General features: G+C 28.5%; 1 protein-coding gene across 1 annotated transcript in view; it reads right to left on the bottom strand.

Moving 5' to 3' along the window:
* Positions 1–4375: 4375 nt before the first annotated feature.
* LOC135954071 (uncharacterized) overlaps positions 4376–19205 on the bottom strand; it is a 39976-nt gene continuing 25146 nt past the window's right edge. The window contains exons 9-16 of the mRNA XM_065504126.1: positions 15703–15773; positions 15312–15380; positions 11014–11205; positions 10681–10875; positions 9713–9984; positions 9492–9646; positions 4586–4838; positions 4376–4456 (exon numbers count right to left, since the gene is read on the bottom strand). Coding sequence (XP_065360198.1) covers positions 4376–4456; positions 4586–4838; positions 9492–9646; positions 9713–9984; positions 10681–10875; positions 11014–11205; positions 15312–15380; positions 15703–15773 — 1288 coding nt within the window. The remainder of the gene's footprint in view (positions 4457–4585; positions 4839–9491; positions 9647–9712; positions 9985–10680; positions 10876–11013; positions 11206–15311; positions 15381–15702; positions 15774–19205) is intronic.

Raw genomic sequence — 19205 nt, 5'->3', positions numbered from 1 at the left:
TCAGTCAATGAGCCATTATCGTCATCATCATCATCATCTGGATGAAGAATAAGTTTTCAGGTGAATTGTTGTGTTTGTAAAAAAAACAACAGAGTTATATTGAAACAAAAACAATAAGAGCTAGTTTTTGTGATAAAGATGATCTACATTCTCTGTTTAAACCTAGCTTAAACTAAAATTGCTATTGTTTACTTTATAATCTTGGTTTAACAGAGCACCACTAAATGTAAGTTAGAACTGTCAAACACAAACAGTTGAAAAAATTAAATTCAGCACAGTATTTTTATATAAGACTGTCATTCCGTTTGTAATTTCTACATTTTTCATTTGCGACCCCACAAAGTGTACATGTATATTCTATATGATTTATGATTTATACATCAATATATCGGGAATTCTTCCGGCTCGGTAGCTAAAATCGTCCCACAAATGGCTGAGTTATAAGGAAAAAACCGGTACAACCTAGATTTTTGGCCTATTTTTATACCCTTCACCATGAGTGGCATGGCTATATATAAGTTTGTCATTCCGTTTGTAATTTCCACATTTTTCATTTGCGACCCCTAAAGTATATATATTCTGGATCGTTATAGATAGCGGTATCGATATAGCCATGTCCGTCTGTCCGTATGTGTGTTGAAATCAACTTTCCGAAGCCCCCAAATAACATACATACACGATTCATACATCAATATCTTCGAAATTCTTCCGGCTCGGTCGCTATTTAAAATCGAGAAAATCGGTCCACAAATGGCTGAGATATAAGGAAAAAACTAGGACAACCTCGATTTTTTACCTATTTTTTACCTATATCTGGATTACTAAGTCATTAATATAGAAAATATGGATATCTAATGATAGATATTTCAAAGACCTTTGCAACAACGTATATAATACCATAGTAAGTTGGACATACAATGGGTCAAAATCGGAAAAAAATATTTTTTAACCCGAATTTTTTTTTCATCAACATTTTTTTTTTTGTTATAAATTCTTTTTCAAAAAAAAATAATTAAAGAAATTTAAAAAAAAAAATTTTGAATAAACTTTTTTTAAAAAAAATTAAAAAACAATTTGGAAAAAAAAAATTTTAAAACATTAAAAAAAAATTTTGATTTTGTTTAATATTTAAAAAAAAAATATTTTTAAGTATAATTTGGTTAAGGGTATATAAGATTCGGCGCAGCCGAATATAGCTCTCTTACTTGTTTTTATCTATATCTGGATTACTAAGTCATTATATCAAATGATATATATTTCAAAGTCCATTGCAACGATGTAATTGGTCAAAATCGGGAAAAATATCTTTGAACCCGAATTTTTTTTCAACCAAAAAATTTTTTTTTTTACAAATTTTTGTTCAGTAATAAATTTAAATTTTTTTTTAAAAACAAATTTTTGAAAAAAATTTAATTTTTTTTTTTGAATTTTCAAAACTAATTTTGAAATTTTTTTTAAAATTTTGTTTCCCTAAAACTATTTAAAATTTGTATTTTAAAGTATAATTTGTTGAAGGGTATATAATATTCGGCACAGCCGAAGCTCTCTTACTTGTTTTTTTTTGCTTTATCATCAGGGAAACCAAAATATGCAAATGCATGTTTTTTCTGGTGAGTCTAATGAGCACATGGATAAGATATTTACACGTTTCAGATCTATTTAAGAATTTTGGCATCGATTTGTTAGTGCATATTTTTGCATATTTTACCCTTAAATACATATTTTTGCATATATTTGTTTTAAGAGCATATTTATGTCATATTTTGCGTTTTTAGATCATATTTTACTGTTTAATAGCATATTTTGAGTTTATCAAAAACAAATTTTGTCTTACTTATTTTTCGCTGTTGTGTTACAGGTTTTTACTTCCTTTGTTTAAAATTCAAAATTGAAAAATAGATGGCTTTTCACCAAAAAAAAAAATTAAAAAAACAGACATTTTTTTTTAAATTTAAAATAACAGTTCGAAAAATTTTTTTATCCAAAAAATGAAAAAACTGAAAAAATTTTTGTTCACCTAAAAATATTTAAATTTTTTATTTTGAAGTATAATTAGGTGAAGGGTATATAAGATTCTCTTACTCTCTTACTTGTTTTAATATAAAATAAACACTATTTTAATAATAGCTCCATCTAAATATCAAATTTTAGTTCTAATTCAAACTTAACCGTTCTAAGTGTTAAAGAAATATTGTCTTTTAAATTTGCTCCTGTAACATCAGTTGATGTCGAAAGAACATTTTCTATGTTTAAAAATGTTTTCAGATCCAATAGACAACGATTTTTATTTGAAAATTTAAGTCAATTTTTTTTGGTTAAAAATTATGTAAAAGTTTGTTTTTTAAGAGCATATTTTTTAAATTTTAAGAGCATATTTTAAAGTTTTTACTGCATATTTAAAGCGCCTAAAACGCTTTTTTTAGAGCATATTTCCGGTTTCCCTGGTTATCATGAATATAATTTTTAATATCCATTTTATTTAAATAGCTTTAACTATTTCTTTATACAATGTTAAAATTTATATGAACATTTTTGGCAATACTAACAAAATTGGTTAAAGCCCGACTACATTTGCCTCATGTTTAGCTTAACAGCGTGTTAAGCTACGTTTAACTAACCAGTAAAAAACTAGCTCTAAGAGACTCTCAGCGATTAAGTAAAACTGGGTGTATTAAACTACATACATACATCTGTCAATCAATAGTTGATTGTTTATTGGTTTTTCCTAAATAAGAAAATTCAACAAAATTGAACATTGAACTGCATTAAAACCAACAACAATAAAGTGATTTGCTAGTACAGTGGACTCAAACAAAGTTGATAACATCAAAATAATTTCTTTAAATTTAAGATTATATAGTCAATAGTACTCAAAACTTTAGAGGATCACACATAGAACAGAAGCTCTTCTTTTTTGTCTAGTTTCCGCTCTATATATGTATTTTTCTATGTTCAAAATGTTGTTTGTTGTTTAGAAATTTTCTTAGTTCAGCTGTTTCCACTGTCTAGTGTTTTTAATTTTGACAAACGTTGATATTGTATGAATGGTAAATGATACAATTTCTCTCTTTGATTCATTTTATCATGGCATTTGGAATGTGGTTGGGGATGTTGTTTATGGAATTGGTTTATAAGGTTATTTACTTTTGTACTCCTCATATACTTATGTAGTATTTAAGTAGTACTGTTTGTTGTCTGTTGACTGTGTAATATTGAATGCTGAATGATGTTTTAATATTGATCTATTATGGTCAAAGGAAGTGATTATGTTTATTATAGTAAACATAATGTAGTTTGTCTTAGATTTTTACGCTTTTTGTTTTTTATTATTATTATTATTACATACATACATATTATGAAAACAAATAATCTTTAATATCGTATTTTTTTACTTCCTTTTAATTAATAAAATAAATAAAGCACAAACCATGAACAGATTTTTTAGCGTTTAAGCAAAAGTATTTTAAAGATTTCCAAAAAAAATAAACATGTTGTAGCGAAACTTAAGTACCCTTTAGTTGTAACAAAAATAACTGAACTTACCCAGTTGGTCACGTGGGAAGCAAATCCCTGACGACTTCTTCAAACTAAAAGCACTTGAATCGTATGTTAATATGGGCGGAAGAGAGGGCATTCGTAGCCTAATTCATGGATTTTTGCAATGGAAACTGCACATGTGTGCACCCGATTGTGACCAAATCTTGCGGAAAGCTTTCTGATACCCAAGTGATCATTCAAGATTGAAACCACTCAAACAGAGATGCCTTTGGCTTTCGCAATTTCTCGCCTTCAGTAAACCACCTTTTTACCATTGAAATTGATGGTGCAGAGTATTTATCAAGCTTAGCCTAGGTTTAAGTGATGATTTCCCGGGCGAACCAGATAAATGTTTACCCACAAAACGTGCAACAATCAGTGTCCCTATTATATTGGTGGTGGGTATATAAGAATCGCTACTGCCGAATATAACACTCTTGCTTGTTGTTTCTTATTTGATACTTTTTATGAATTTCGTTAACATTCGTATTGTATTCATTGTTCAGGTAACTAACCGATCATTTTCGCTCCCTGGTGTCTATGAGTGGCGATCACTGATTAAAATCTTGAAATTAAATTACCGCATGCTAAGGGCACTTTAAACATGTCTTAAATAAAGTTTCAATATTAATAAATTAATGATACATATCTATATTTAAAATGACACCTTAGTGCATCGAGTATAGAGTGAACATAGTGAACAAATGACAATATTAAATCTTCACACATTTCTTAAATTATTTCATACCTACAACTATTAATGTTTTAACAAATCTCTTACATATTACTATTTACTACATGGTACATACAATGTTGCTACTTGGATAAAAAAGAAACACTAATCGTTGCAAACCCATGGTTTTTGATCTTCATGAAATTGTATTAAAACCAGTTCATAAGTAACAATTGTTCCAGCCACCTAACGATAACATTTAAAAGAAAACAAATAGAAAAACAAATATTTAAGCTATTTAGCCATACAATAATTTTCAATTAGTATCTGTTACACAGTTTGAATAAATTTTCGATTACATTGATCGCAACTTACCGTTAATACCAATTTCCGGGTTACATCGAAATATTGCATGCCCGTCATGGCAACTTTATTGATGTTGATCTCCAAAACGAAACGTTCTACTTCGGGATAGTAACAGTCGGGTGGTATATGTTTTATAATGTTTAAAGGATCTCGAGATCTGTCATTCACCTCGGCCAAATAGAGAGAGACGGCCAGAGTACGAGCCAGTAAAAACATAAGAGAGAAATAGAAATAAATTGCATGGGCCATGGAGGGCATTGTGCTGGAATTAAAAAATGAATATAATTTTTTATAAGTTCAGTAACTGATTAATTAAATTTCAGATCAATAAAAAGTAGATAAATCAGAAATATTTCTCAAAAAAATCAGCCAAATCGGTTAAAAGATGGACGATTTTGGTTTTGATATCTATATCGAGCCCTTAGCGCCAAATTATCGTAAGCCTCAAAACACAAATTTTACAGGAGAAGGTTTTTTCGATTATTTTGAAATTTATACATAAAATTAAAAATCTTATGATGCGATATAATATAATTTCGTTCAAGCTATTTGCCTATTTTTCAAAAATCTTTTTTATTGAATTTTTGCATAGATACAAATTTTTCGAATTGAAATAAAATTGTTTTTAATGAAATTTCACAGTTATGTACAATTTTCCATTTAATATATAAAAATAGAAACTAATTTTCAAATTTATTATCAGCAATCCCGCAATTCCCAAAAAATTTTTGAAAAATCCCAAAAATGGAAATTTTTAGTTTTTTGGCTATAATATCCATACCAGGATCGGAGTTATCGGAACCCTTTACAAAATAATTAAAAGCATATTGGGCCATCTAAAATCGGTTTTTGCCCTAAATTTTAATTTTACATAAAAAAATAGGTGTTTTTTGAATGGACCTGGTCCCCTCGGTAAGAAAAATTTTTAATTTTTTTGCAATTAAAATATTTTATGAAAACTTAGCTTTCAGGAAGTATAAATTCCTTATATATCCTTTTAGAAATTTTTTGCGATAACTTAAAAAGAAAAAAAGTAATTTTTTCCCAAAAAATTAGCGATAAATCGGCTTTTTAAAATTTTTTAAATTAAAATACATATAACTTTGGACTTAGTCATTATTTTTAAACAGTTCTTTTTCTATTTGACACATTCATATGTTGTTAGTCTAATGAAGGAAAACTGGAGAAAATCGGAAAATATTTGGATACGCTGTTATCAAAAAACTGGAATAGGTTGGGTAAAACTGTTGAAAATGTAATTTTCAAATGCGAATATCTCCTAAGCTATAAGAGATAATTGATAGCTACGACTAGGTTTTTTGTAGCGCTCGATGAAAAGATTTTATATGTGTAATTTTTTGAAATCGAAACACAAACGAAGAAATAGGATCGTTTTAAAAATGTAACATACCCGAGGTGTCCTACTTTGAGGATCCTTGGTCGCGCCCCTGGTGGGCACATGACGTCCACATCCAGAACTTAAACTCGACAACACTTCTTCTTTGTGCATGTGAAATTTCATTCAAACCAATCTAACCATTTAGAAGTTACAGATTTATTTTCCTCTTTTTTTTATATACCACTATGTGCTTACGATAAAATTCGTTTAATCTAAAAGGTAAACATTGACTTACGATAAAATCTTACCCCCTATAATTTTGAAATCATTAACAATTTTGATATTCTTAGAACGCTAATACATCAGTCGGTCCATAAAATTTTAATTTTTGCAATAAAAAAAAAATTTAGAAAATGTCGCTTACGATAATTTGGCGCTAAGGGTGATATAACTAAGATATTTATGAGAGCTTTACTATTTTTTTTACATTGGGCAATAGAATGTCCCAAAATTTTTTTTTTGGAATTTTGGAACGCATACCCTCTATTTTTTTATATATATACAAAACTATAGTTAAAACTATATGCGATTTAGTTTTGAGGTGCATTTACAAGGGGAAAAAATGCAATTTTTTCAGTTTTTGTAAAAATGTTCCCATTAAATAATTAGTTTTGCAATTTAATTTAAAAGAATCGAAATATGTACGTAATTGTCGTTCTAATAAGATATAAAACACAAAAATTGGTTAAAAAATGTTAAAGTTATTAAAAAATCGCCAGGCCATTAACGTGTCTCAGGCTTCTAGTAGCCAAGAAATGTAGGAACAAAATTAAAATATTTTGAGATATATAAAAATAAAAGCTTATTTTTACTTAAAATATATCCATATTTACTTGTATGTCAGTTTTTGTATTCGTAGCATACCGCTAACATATTCGCAGGTATAACCAAAAAAAATATATTTTAACGGCAGTTTCAAAACTCCATTTTTAATTTTTTAAAAATTTTGTTAAATTAATTTCAGAATTTTTTAATCATCACATTGGGATTTATTGAGAACATAATAGGGAATAAAAATATGAAAAAAGTATGACAATACCTCCTATAGATTTTCCGTTCCTTAAGTAAAAGCTATTCAGAATATTATAGTCCAGGTAATTTTAAATATTGTTTGAAAGTTTTACTAAAATCAGAAAACGTTAACCCTTAAATCGTGAAGGTCAAAGGTAAATTTTTTTAATATTTGGAATTTGTAATGGAAAGATAGCGATTTTGTAATAACTTTGAAATTTTTAAGCAATTTTTGTGTTTTATATCTTATTAGAACAACAATTACGTACACATTTCGATTTTTTTAAATTAAATTGCAAAATTAATTATATAATGGCAACATTTTTACAAAAACTGAAAAAAAAATTTTCCCCTTCAAAATGCACCTCAAAACTAAATCGCAAGTCAGCACTGGTTGCAATCATGATAGAAAGACAAAATTTCATATTTAACTATAGTTTTATATATATAAAAAAATAGGGTATGCGTTCCAAAATTCCAAAAAAAAAAAAAATTTGGGACACTCTATTGGGCAATCGTATGGTGGCAGGGAGAAATAATGAACCGATTCTAACCAAATTCAATAGGCTTTGTCATTGGTGTAAAAGAATAGCTTGTTTCAAATATTATTGAATTATTTTTGAAATTGCGACCTGCAGTTTGATTACAAATTTTCACGCACTTTTTCATTTCCCGGGAAATCGGATTTCATTTTGAAGTTTTCCGGGATCCCGGGAATTCCCGCCTAGAACAAATTATTCAATTTTAAGAATGTAGACTTCGTTAAAAATCTAAAAAATGTCATTGGTTTTAAAATGTAATTGGATTCAAATAAAAAAAATCCAATAAAAATTTAATATAAAGAGATAAACTGAAACGATTTCTTATTTTGTTTATATATAAAAGGTGACCATTTGTCATTTGTATCGGAATGGCTGCAATTTTCATTAGATTTTGTTCTACCTTCATTAGATTGCAATTATTTCTGTTAATTCGCAAAAAATAAATATTTTATTATTTTTTTAATTTTAAATTGCATTTGCCCAATTCACAATTGGTGTCGTAGCGTTGTATCGTTGTATGTCGTAGTTTTTTTATTAACTCATTTTGCTCCGCCGTTCGATTTTTCGAACAGTAAAAATAAAATTTTTCAAAAAAATGTTTATATGTGAAAAAGGTGTAATTTCTGAAAAATTTAGGTATGAATGTTAAGTCTCATCTTTTAGCTAATAAAAAACTATATCCCGAAATGACCATCCCTCACGTTGCTAGGGGCAAATTTCTGCAATTACATTAAATCAGCGAAGCGAAAAAAGAGAAATTGTAGTTTGTGTGCATGTAAGGGTAAAAAATAAAAAATCCGCAACAACATCAAGCAATTAATGAAATATTTGTATTTTTACGCTGTATTGTTTGCAACTAAATGTGTTATTTGTATTTTTTACTCTCTTGTTGCGTGTTTTGTTTACATTCGGGTTGTGTACGTGTAAATTGACGAAAATCATCGTAATTTAAACAATATGAACGCCTACCAATGCATTAAATTAAAGAAGGTGTCTAAAAATAGACATTTTTTAAATAAATTTTTAAATATAATAATAAAAATAAAATTAAAATAATAAACATATGAAATTATTGCTAACATATGTAACGGTTTCATAAATCATAAAAACCATGATTTACATGCAAATGCGGGACATCACAAGTGTGTAAACTTAGCTGTTCGAAATGTTGAACAGGCTTTTCTGAGAAAACGAAAAAGGGTAAAATAAAAATACCAGATATTTGCAATCAGTGGGTCATAATTACCCTAAAAAAGTTTTTTTTTTAAAAATAAATAAAAATGTTATCTCGGAGCGAAATGGGTTAATGTTTTGTTTTTGTTTCGAAAAAATAGTTTGAAAAATATTTATGACTTACAACTCTTCAACACTACGACATCAATTGTGAATTGGCAATTGTTTTGCTTATTAAATCAAAAATTAATTAAAGATGTTAATTAAAACTTGATGATAACCCAATAATATTAAACAAAATTCAATTCCAAAAATTTTAGTTTTACTCTTTGTGAAAAAGTAAAATACTGAAAAAACTACACTTTCGATCGGATAGAATTCTGTGACAGCCGTAAACATTTATGAGTTTTTGGAATATTTTGAATAATAAACTTGCTATTGGTCCATTTGGGTTGAATCTTTTTTCTTGTATGAATCTTCTGCATTAGTTTTGAAGTTTTAAGCTTCTTTTGGAGAAAATCAAGTTTAAAAAAAATCACATAAAACTAATATTCCCGGGAATTCTCGCACAATTTCCCGGGAATTCGGTATTGAAAATTTGGCGGAATTCCAGGGAATTCTCGTCCCAGGAACTCTAATTACAATGGATGGACGGACGGTAAACTGATCCCTAGCAGATGATGGGTGAATATTGGGAAAATATTTTTGCACGTTACAAACATCAGAATTTGTTTCGTGTCTACTTATTTTAAAGTGAAGGGTTTTGTTTTGTATAAAAAATTTCACTTACTTGATGCTTTTCAAGCACTGTATGCAAACAAAATATAAATTATTTGCAAATGACAGCATTATAATTCCTGAAACAGCTTCATCCACCTCCACGATTAACTCACAAATCAAAGTATATTGATAACGGCATTTGGACCAATAAGTTTCAGTCATGTACTAGAACATAAAACAAAATATTATACGTATTGGAAAACTACAGATTTAATACTTATTCAAACTCACCAAACCTTGAAATTGGTACATATGATTCTGCAACCGTTTAAACAATGCCGACAAACCCATACCAATATTCATAACAAAAACATCCATGTAGGTCCAGCCGAAAGTCAATAGAATATTTTCTAATTTACCCATCCAAGCTAGCCAGGGCGAATAATCGAAAATGTAAAAGATTTGATCCACAACATTTAAAAAAAATGCTTTGATGGGATCGTTGTTGTTGGTACAATAGTTGGCAAAGTGTACGGCGGAAATGGTGGCGAGTAAATGTTCAGCTGGTAATAAAGGTTCGAATGAATTAAATCTTAATTTTAGTTACCAAATCAAAATAAATTGTATCTCTTAACCATTCTGTTAATGAATTAATTACGAATTAATTCATAGGCTTAATTCCAGAGGACTTCAAATGTATTGAATTCATTCCTTTGAGAACTAATTCCTTATTGAATCAATCAAATTAAAAATATATTGAATGATTACATTTTAATCTATTACAAAAATACTTAAATTAATTTTTTTCAAATTCATTTTGTAAATGATTAAAAGCAAAACAATAACAAAACTGAATGAAGAAAACATATTTCAACTCAATTTGGTTTAGAATTGAATTAACAAAAATTTAATTATTTAAAGGTTGAATGAATTCTGTTTTGAATTAATTCAACCACGAATAAATTCTATTTAAATAAAAGGTTTTTAATGAAGCTAGAATTATTGGCGGAAATTTTTTAATTTCGAATCAAGATTTTAGTAAATTAAACTCAAATTGAATTCATTAATTGGAAGCTCTGACTGGAATTAATGAAAACTAATATTTCGTGTTTATTCTAATTTCCCCCATTAGGTTTCAATTTGCTCAAATAAATATTTATTTAATCGTTTACACACATTTATTTTTTTTCTTTTTGTAGTTTTAATTTGTGTGTGTCGTTTAATCTATATATGATATTCATTACTTGCCCAGTGCTTACTAAATGATAATGTTATCAAAACAAATGTAACTATTTTAATCCTTGCGTATAATTCCTCTTTTTCCTGCCACTTGTTAAATGCTGGCAATTGCTGTTCCACCTCCTGCCAGCGACACATCAGTTTGGGCCACTTCTTAGCCAAACGTAAAAATCCAATCGTTGCCAGAAATATATTGATGTGAAAAATGAATGGTTCTGTAAATATTTAGTTATTAACGTGCAGAAAGAATTTTATTTACATTTAGCTGGGACAGATAGACAGACAGACGGTCTCTCTGTGTCATATAGCTTATACTGACAGACTGATTGTCCGTCCGCCATATTTTGTCTCACCTATATTCCGTACATCCAATTTTAAACGTACAATCATATTGACGGTTAACATCGTATCCAGTATGGTGGCCCCAATATAAAACAAACAAAAGCCAGTACGAAAACTAAACCAGTTGAAGGATAAACCTTCAGCAGATTTATTTTGTACTCCACGTACTGGCATCAAACAAAAACATTGAGCCATCACTAGTACTGCAGCGGTTGTGGGTGGTTGTATTGAAAATATTGGAGTGAGATGAAAAATAGAAAACAGAAATGAAAACCCAAATAGTAAATTAAATTGAATCGGATTGGATTGGATTGAATTGGATTAACACACTCATATTTGAGTTTTACATGAATGTGACAAATATATATTTGTACTTACATATGGGCAATTCCACGAGAATGACAAACCCTTGAAACTTTTTTTCAAGATGATTTGAATAGGAGAAAACACTAAAATGTTACTATGTGATGGTATTAAAGTAGAACTTAATATGTATAATATTTTAAGGGCAAAAATAATAGTTTAAACTCACTATATTTAATTTTTTAATTTAATTAATTAATTTAATTTTTTTGCTATTATCAAATTGTTTATTGAAACCGAATATATATTTTCTATTTAGTTTTTTACACATACAGAATATATGAGGAGCCGCAGAACAAAAAGTACTTTTTTTGAAAATACAGTGGAGTCGGGTTAGAGTGAACACTTGATAATATGAACTACTGGATAGTATGAACACACAATTTTTTACATTGGAGACTCTAAAGAGTGAACATCGCCTACCTCTATAGAGTGAACTTTATTTTTTTTTTTTGCAAAAAAATTTAAAATCAAAAGTTTTGTGACTTTTTTTGACTATTTGTATTGCTATATAAACCCAAAAAAAATCTTTCTATAAAAGTTTAGCAAGAAATAATTAAAGGTATGGACATTGGAGTGAGAGTTACATTTCTAGCTAATAAATTTGTTGTAGCAAAGTCCACAATATGTGGCATTAAACAAATACAAAGTGGAATTCTATGCCATAATAAAAGAGCTATAAATAAAAAAATCTTTGTAAAAAGCGGAATTTCCCAGCGTCGAAAAAATACTCCATAATTGACTTTTAAAGCAGCGATGTAAAAATTTCCCTGTCAGTGGAGAAATGCTTAAGGCAAAATCAAAAAAAAAAATACACGAGCAGTTACACGATCAGAATGCAAGCGCAGGCTGGCTGCAAGGGTATAAAGCAGGAACTCAAGCTGTTCAAATTTTTGAAAAAGCCATTGACTGGGCTGAGAACAATACCAAAGATTATGAAAATATCTTAGTTTTACAAATTTCGTGATTTAGTAGTACAAAAAGCCAAAAGTACATGTACAAAACAATGATTTATTTGTTCCTTTATAAAATGTAATAAAATGTACATTTTTGACATCCAATTTTATGATTTTATATTATTTTTTCAGTCTCGATAAAGTGAATTTATTGGATAAAGTGAACAGGCCTTGCATTAATTAGTTCACTCTATCCCGACTCCACTGTATAAAAATTTTGGGAAATTAATTTTTTCTAGAAGATTTCAACCCAATATTATAAAAGTACCAAAAACAAATAAGAGAATCTTATATACCCTTCACCAAATTATACTTCAAAATACTAATTTTAAATATTTTTAGGTAAACAAAATATATTTTTTTTAATTTTTTGGAAATTTTTTTTTTTTTTTTAAATTTAAAAAAAAAATTTTGTTTTTTTAAATTTTATAAATTTTTTTTTTGTGAAAAAAAAATTCGGGTTAAAATTTTTTTTCCGATTTTGACCCCTTGTAGGTCGAACTTACTATGGTCTTATATACGTCGTTGCAAAGGTCTTTGAAATATATATCATTAGATATCCATGTTGTCTATATTAATATCTCAGCATGACAGAATTATTAAAGATTTCGATCCCGATGATATCTGGGGTCTTCAGAAAATTGATTTCAACAAACTGACAGACAGACGGACATGGCTTAATTGACTCCGTTATCTATAAGGATCTAGATATATACTTTATAGGGTCGGAAAATTATATTGTGGAAATTTCAAACGGAATGACAAACTTCTCACGAAGGTGAAGGGTATAATAAATTTGTAAAAAAATAGAAAAAGTACCTTTTGTTCTGCGGCTCCTCAAATATTGTTTTAGTATACGAGAAAAATCGATATTCAATTTTATTTATTATAAAATCATCCAAAGATTGTTTTTATTTAAATATGACGGATTCTGAAGCAAAAAAATTTGGTTTGGTAAAAGAAATTAAAAGAAAACATAAAATCAATTCCGTTTTATGTCACGTATGATATACCCTTATTTCGCTCGATATTTTGGACAGCAATGTTTCGAAAGAACTTATTATTTTTTAAAATATAGTACCCTGTGAATGGAAAATAAAGACCATGGAACATTTTTGCAAAATCTATTCCACTCTATAGGCGTACAAATGTTACGTACGATGACATGGAATTACCCATATGTAAGTGAACTTTAAAAAGAGTTTTTATGAATCTTATAAAATAGCGAGAAAATTTAACTTTAGAAACTAATATCGAAAGCTGAAAACAATATACCGATGGTCACATATTGACAACTCGCAAAAAACTCCTCCATACTTCCTCCATACTCCCCTATCATACATACCTGTTATATAGCAGCATTATCTCATTTTGGGAAAAAATATTAATTACGAGGTGTCATCATGCGCCCTTTGATATGTTAATATGTATGTATAACTCATTTCAAGACAAAATTCTATAAATTTTTTTGACACAATTGTGTATTAATACAAATAATGTCCTTCACCAACATGAGTGGCAAGGGTATATAACGGGTTTTCCAGTAAGAGCGATACAATGTTAAAATGAAATAAAATTTTAGTTGTATGTGAGATTTTAACGAAATTCGTTTTTCATTTGAATGGTTCATGTATAGACGATATTTCATATAACTCGGCCAGTGGGGCAGAATCAAAGTTTGTTGGAAATAAATCTGGCATTTCTAAACGGCTGGTCCGATCCAGCCGAGCGCTTTCCTAATAGTCTTTAGTATAAGACGTAGTCTTTAGTATAAGACGTAGTCTTTAGTATAAGACGTAGTCTTTAGTATAAGACGTAGTCTTTAGTATAAGACGTAGTCTTTAGTATAAGACGTAGTCTTTAGTATAAGACGTAGTCTTTAGTATAAGACGTAGTCTTTAGTATAAGACGTAGTCTTTAGTATAAGACGTAGTCTTTAGTATAAGACGTAGTCTTTAGTATAAGACGTAGTCTTTAGTATAAGACGTAGTCTTTAGTATAAGACGTAGTCTTTAGTATAAGACGTAGTCTTTAGTATAAGACGTAGTCTTTAGTATAAGACGTAGTCTTTAGTATAAGACGTAGTATTTAGTAAATTTATTTTTACTTTTTCATTTCCCTATTTATAAGCCTTCTTGATTTTAATAATTACTTAAAATGCCAATGTAATGTATTGGCATATTAACCCATTTCTTGAGAAATTAATGTTTTTGTTGCATATATTTCATCAGAAATTTAATTTTTTGGTCATTCAACAGTTTTGTTTAACCTGCCACAACCTGTTTAGGTGTAAATCAGTTTTCTCTTTAATTTAATTAAATTTCTTTTGTCTTAAAATAAGTTTTCATAAAATCTGTCAACCTTTGTTTATATTTAACAACAAAAAAAGTATTCTCTAATAAGACAAAAAAAAATGCCGTTGGTTGCATTTAAAAACCCACGCGTCAAATTCACTTTTAAATTTTCTTTATGAAATAAAACCTGTGAAATTGTTGCTAACAGATGCATATTTTAACTTCTAACTTGCTAATTTGTTAACAAATTATATTAAAGAAAAAGTCGGCAGCAGGAGTAAGAAATAACTTTGTTATTAGAGCTGACGCCAGCAGCCAACCAACCATTGCTAACACTTACAACATGACATTAAACCGTCACTGAATTGAGTAAAAATTATTAAATATTTTGTTTCTATTAAATATTACTGTAGATATGTTGTTTCGTTATATAAACAAAAGTATTGTTGATATTTGCAGTTGCAAGAAATGAAAAGATTGATGTACTGATATGCTGGGATTATAATTGCAATGAACTTTTAATGTGAAAAAGGAAAGAAGATTATATTCTTAAAGAAACAATTAAATCACGCTATCAAATATACTGTACAGTTGGCATTGTAATCAACTGGTTACATGAAGAAGCCAATTGTCGTGTTGTATTCTATATAATATTTTAATTAAATTCATAATTAATTTAATATTTATGTTACTTACCTGGCCCTATAGCCTGATGAAATGAGCCATTGTGCAACAAATCCTTAGCACTGGCATAGCGAACGCCACCTGTTGCGAAGTAAGAAATAAAAGATGCATTTAAATTAAATTTATTAAATACTGTCTGCGGTTTTATCCAGCTGGTAAATACGTGTGACAAATCAGCCATGTCACAGAGTTATATGAAATTGAAAATAAAAATCCATTTAACTTTCCAGAAAAAGTTAAATTTCAAATTAATAAAATTTTTAAAATATTTATGACTTTACTGAATTTAGATTTTATACAATAAGATTGCCGTATTAATTACAGAAAAAATCAAACAACTTTTGTACAAAATCTGTGACATGCCTGAATAAATATTGTTACAGTACTTCGTAGACAAACTTACGTTGATTTTGTCTGAAATCTTTGAAATTATATAGAAAAGTCTTCAAATCCTTGTTAATTGAATGAGTTTTTCTATGAACGAATTGATGAAAAAGAAACATGAAGAAATATCTTTAAACATTTTAAACAACTGAAGAATTTCAAAGAATTGTGACAATTTCAGTAAATATGAGTACACAGTGGGACTTAAGTAAGTTTAATTTTTTTATTTTGTTTTAAATATTTTGATAATAAATCTTACATTTCTGATCCAAATGACATGAAATTTTACATAAGCGTAGCAGAGTAGTATTTGAGTTTATTTTTTTAAGTACCCTCAGAAGCGGCTATGTGGTGCCTCAAATTAGGGCAGCTAAAACATGCAACATTTTTATACGCTTGCAAATTGTTTAATATCAAAGACTTTTATATTTTATTAAAGCCCTTGATTAGGCTTTAATCGATTTTGAATTAGACAATTGAGAAATAATTTTTAATTTTCGTATTTTTTGGTGAAAAATTGTTATTACTCTCTGCTTCATAGAAAAAAGTTCTTTTACGGAACTTAAATATTTTTTTGAAAGGTGTCTCCACAAGCATAACTTTCAAATAGAAAATGTTTAAACTTTACCAATTTCTTTTTATCGAAATTTTGAATTTATTTTGTTATTTCATAAAAGAAACTGCTTACCCGTTATTTACCGTAACATATCTCATTATATTTTGAAGAAATTATATAACAAATGGAGGCTTCCAAATCTAATTTTTTTATAATTTTAGCATTTTTTGAATTGTACAAAATATATAAGAGATCGAAAAAGTTTTTTTGTATAAGAGAGATAATATGAGGAGCAGCAGAACAAAAGGTACTTTTTCGAATTTTTTTACAAATTGTATTTTTGTTATTTTTATAATATTTGGGTAGAAATATTCTAGAAAAAATCAATTTCCAAAAATGTTTAAATTTTCAAAAAAGTACCTTCTGTTCCTCATATGCGGCTCCTCATATTTTATACAGACCAAAAAATGCGGAAATCATTCAAATTTTTCGCTTTTATTTTGAAACATTTGTACATCTATGGAGTTTTCCCATCATTCTGACAACATATGGATTCAGAGTCAAACGAACTGCTCATCTTTTAAGGCAAAGAACGAATCAAGCAAATATCGGATACTCTGTTAAAGTGTAGCGAATCCCAAATAGAGCGTTCAGCATTGATCGAGTATTCGGACGGATCAAATTCATTCTAAATAGTTTTTAACAGGTATTGAATTGGCCGAGCGTTGTCATAATGGAATATTACGGTTTCATGTCTGGCCTCATATTATAGCCGTTTTTCGCCAAATGCTCGTTTCAAACGAATCAGTTAAGTTCGATACAAGTTCCAGGTACTGGTATTTGGTCTCATCAAATACAGAGCATTAACATAGTGCCATTGATATTTGGCTATGGTGTCGATTCGGCTAGGTGGTTGGGCTTTACGTACGATCTCTCATGCTTAGGATTACCATAATATCGCAAGTAATTATTCGGTGCAGAAAGGCAAAATCATCTTTCAAGGTCTCTCGGCTTCAATTCGTATGTTACCAAATATCCTTGCTTTTGGACGAATACTTCTGCTTGAGTTTTACAACAATATTCATGGAATAATGCCTCCAATTCTTGCTTTTCAAACTTTTTTGGCTGACCTGGGCGATCTCTGTCTGAACAGAACAAACCATCTCTACCACCATGAAACCGATTTAACACATTCACCATTGGATTTGGTGAGCAATCGTTGAGCGTCAGCATCACTTCCAATTAAAGAATTAAAGCAAAACTTCCCGCATATGAAGCTTTGTTGACACAAAATTCGAAAGAGAATTTAAAAATGTTTTGCAGCTAATGTTTCACAGTGTGGACCGGAACTAAAATGACATACACTGAATAGCTTAGAAACAATGTGTAACTAGTTTTAAATACCTAGTTCCTATCTGTAGAATTTCATAAGAGTCACAACATTGTTGTTCACCTGGACAACCTCAATTTTTATCCTATTTTTGATCTACATATATCTGGATTACTAAGTCATTAATAAAGACAATTTGGATATCTAATGACAGATAATACAAAGTAATTTGCAACGACGTATGTAAAGCCATAGCAATTTGGACCTACAATGGGTCAAAATCGGGAATAATATTTTTTATCCCGAATTTTATCTTTCACTCAAAAAATTTTTTTGTCATAAATTTGTTTTACTAATAAATTTAAAAAAAAATTATTTCAAAAAATTTTTTAAATAAAATTAAAAAAACAATTTTGAAAAAAAAAATAAAAAATCAAACTTGAAAAAAAAATAAATTTTGTTTACCTAAAAATATTTTAAAGTATAATTTGGTGATGGCAATTTAAGATTCGGCTCAGCCGAAGTGATATTAAAGGTTAATTTCCATTTCTGTGCTGTTATTGTAAATACTAGACTTCATTTTATATTTGTCTAAAGTTTCATCAAAATCGGCCAAAAAATATTTAACATTTCGCTATCTTTCCATTAGAAATTTCAAATATTGAAAAATTCTATCTTTGACCTTTTCCGATTTTAGGAAAACTTTCAGACTATATTTAGAATTACCTGGACTATAATATTCTGAACATATTTTACTTAAAATTAATAACAGTAAGGAAATTCGGCTCATTCGCCAAAATATGGCCAAAAAAATAGTTTTTCTCGAAAATCGAAAAATTTAATTCGCAGGTACGGAAAAACTATAGGAGGTATTGACATACTTTTTTCACATTTTTATTCCCTATTATGTTGTAAATAAATCACCATGTGATGATCAAAAAATTCTGAAATTTGTTTAACAAAATTTTTAAAAATTTGAAATTGGAGTTTTGAAACTGCCGTTAAAAAAAATATTTTTTTTGGTTATACCTGCGAATAGATTAACTGTATCCTATGAAGATAAAAATTCATATACAAGTAAATATGGATATATTTTAAGTAAGAATAAACTTTTGTTTTAATATTTCTCATTGGAAACACTGGATCTGGCCAGATAATCATCGAGCACTCATGTTGGATATTGCAGCGGCAATAACAACTTTAGTTTTAGTTTAGGTTAAGATTTGAATACTTATTTGTAAATTTCTAAAAAGAAAGATTCAATAAAGAAAAAAGATACTGAAAAAAAAAAAAAAATATTTCTCAAAATATGTTAATTTTGTTCCTACATTTCTTGTTCTAGTGGCCTGAGACACGTTAATGGCCTGGCGATTTTTTAATAACTTTAAGATTTTTTAACCAATTTTTGTCTTTATATCTTATTAAAATGACAATTACTTACACATTTCGATTCTTTTAAATTAAATTGCAAAAGTAATTATTTAATGGCAAAAATTTAAAAAAAACTGAATAAAATGCATTTTTTCCCCTTGTAAATGCACCTCTTCTTAAAACAAGCTAAACATTTTTTTGGTGGTATTTTAGATCATTATGAAAGTTTTCATCGTGTACCGTTTCAACATTTCAAAAAATTTAA

The sequence above is a fragment of the Calliphora vicina genome, chromosome 3 (genome assembly GCF_958450345.1).
Source record: "Calliphora vicina chromosome 3, idCalVici1.1, whole genome shotgun sequence".
NCBI lineage: Eukaryota > Metazoa > Arthropoda > Insecta > Diptera > Calliphoridae > Calliphora > Calliphora vicina.
The sequence above is the reverse complement of the archived record's forward strand: the minus strand, read 5'-3'. Positions and strand labels throughout refer to the sequence as shown.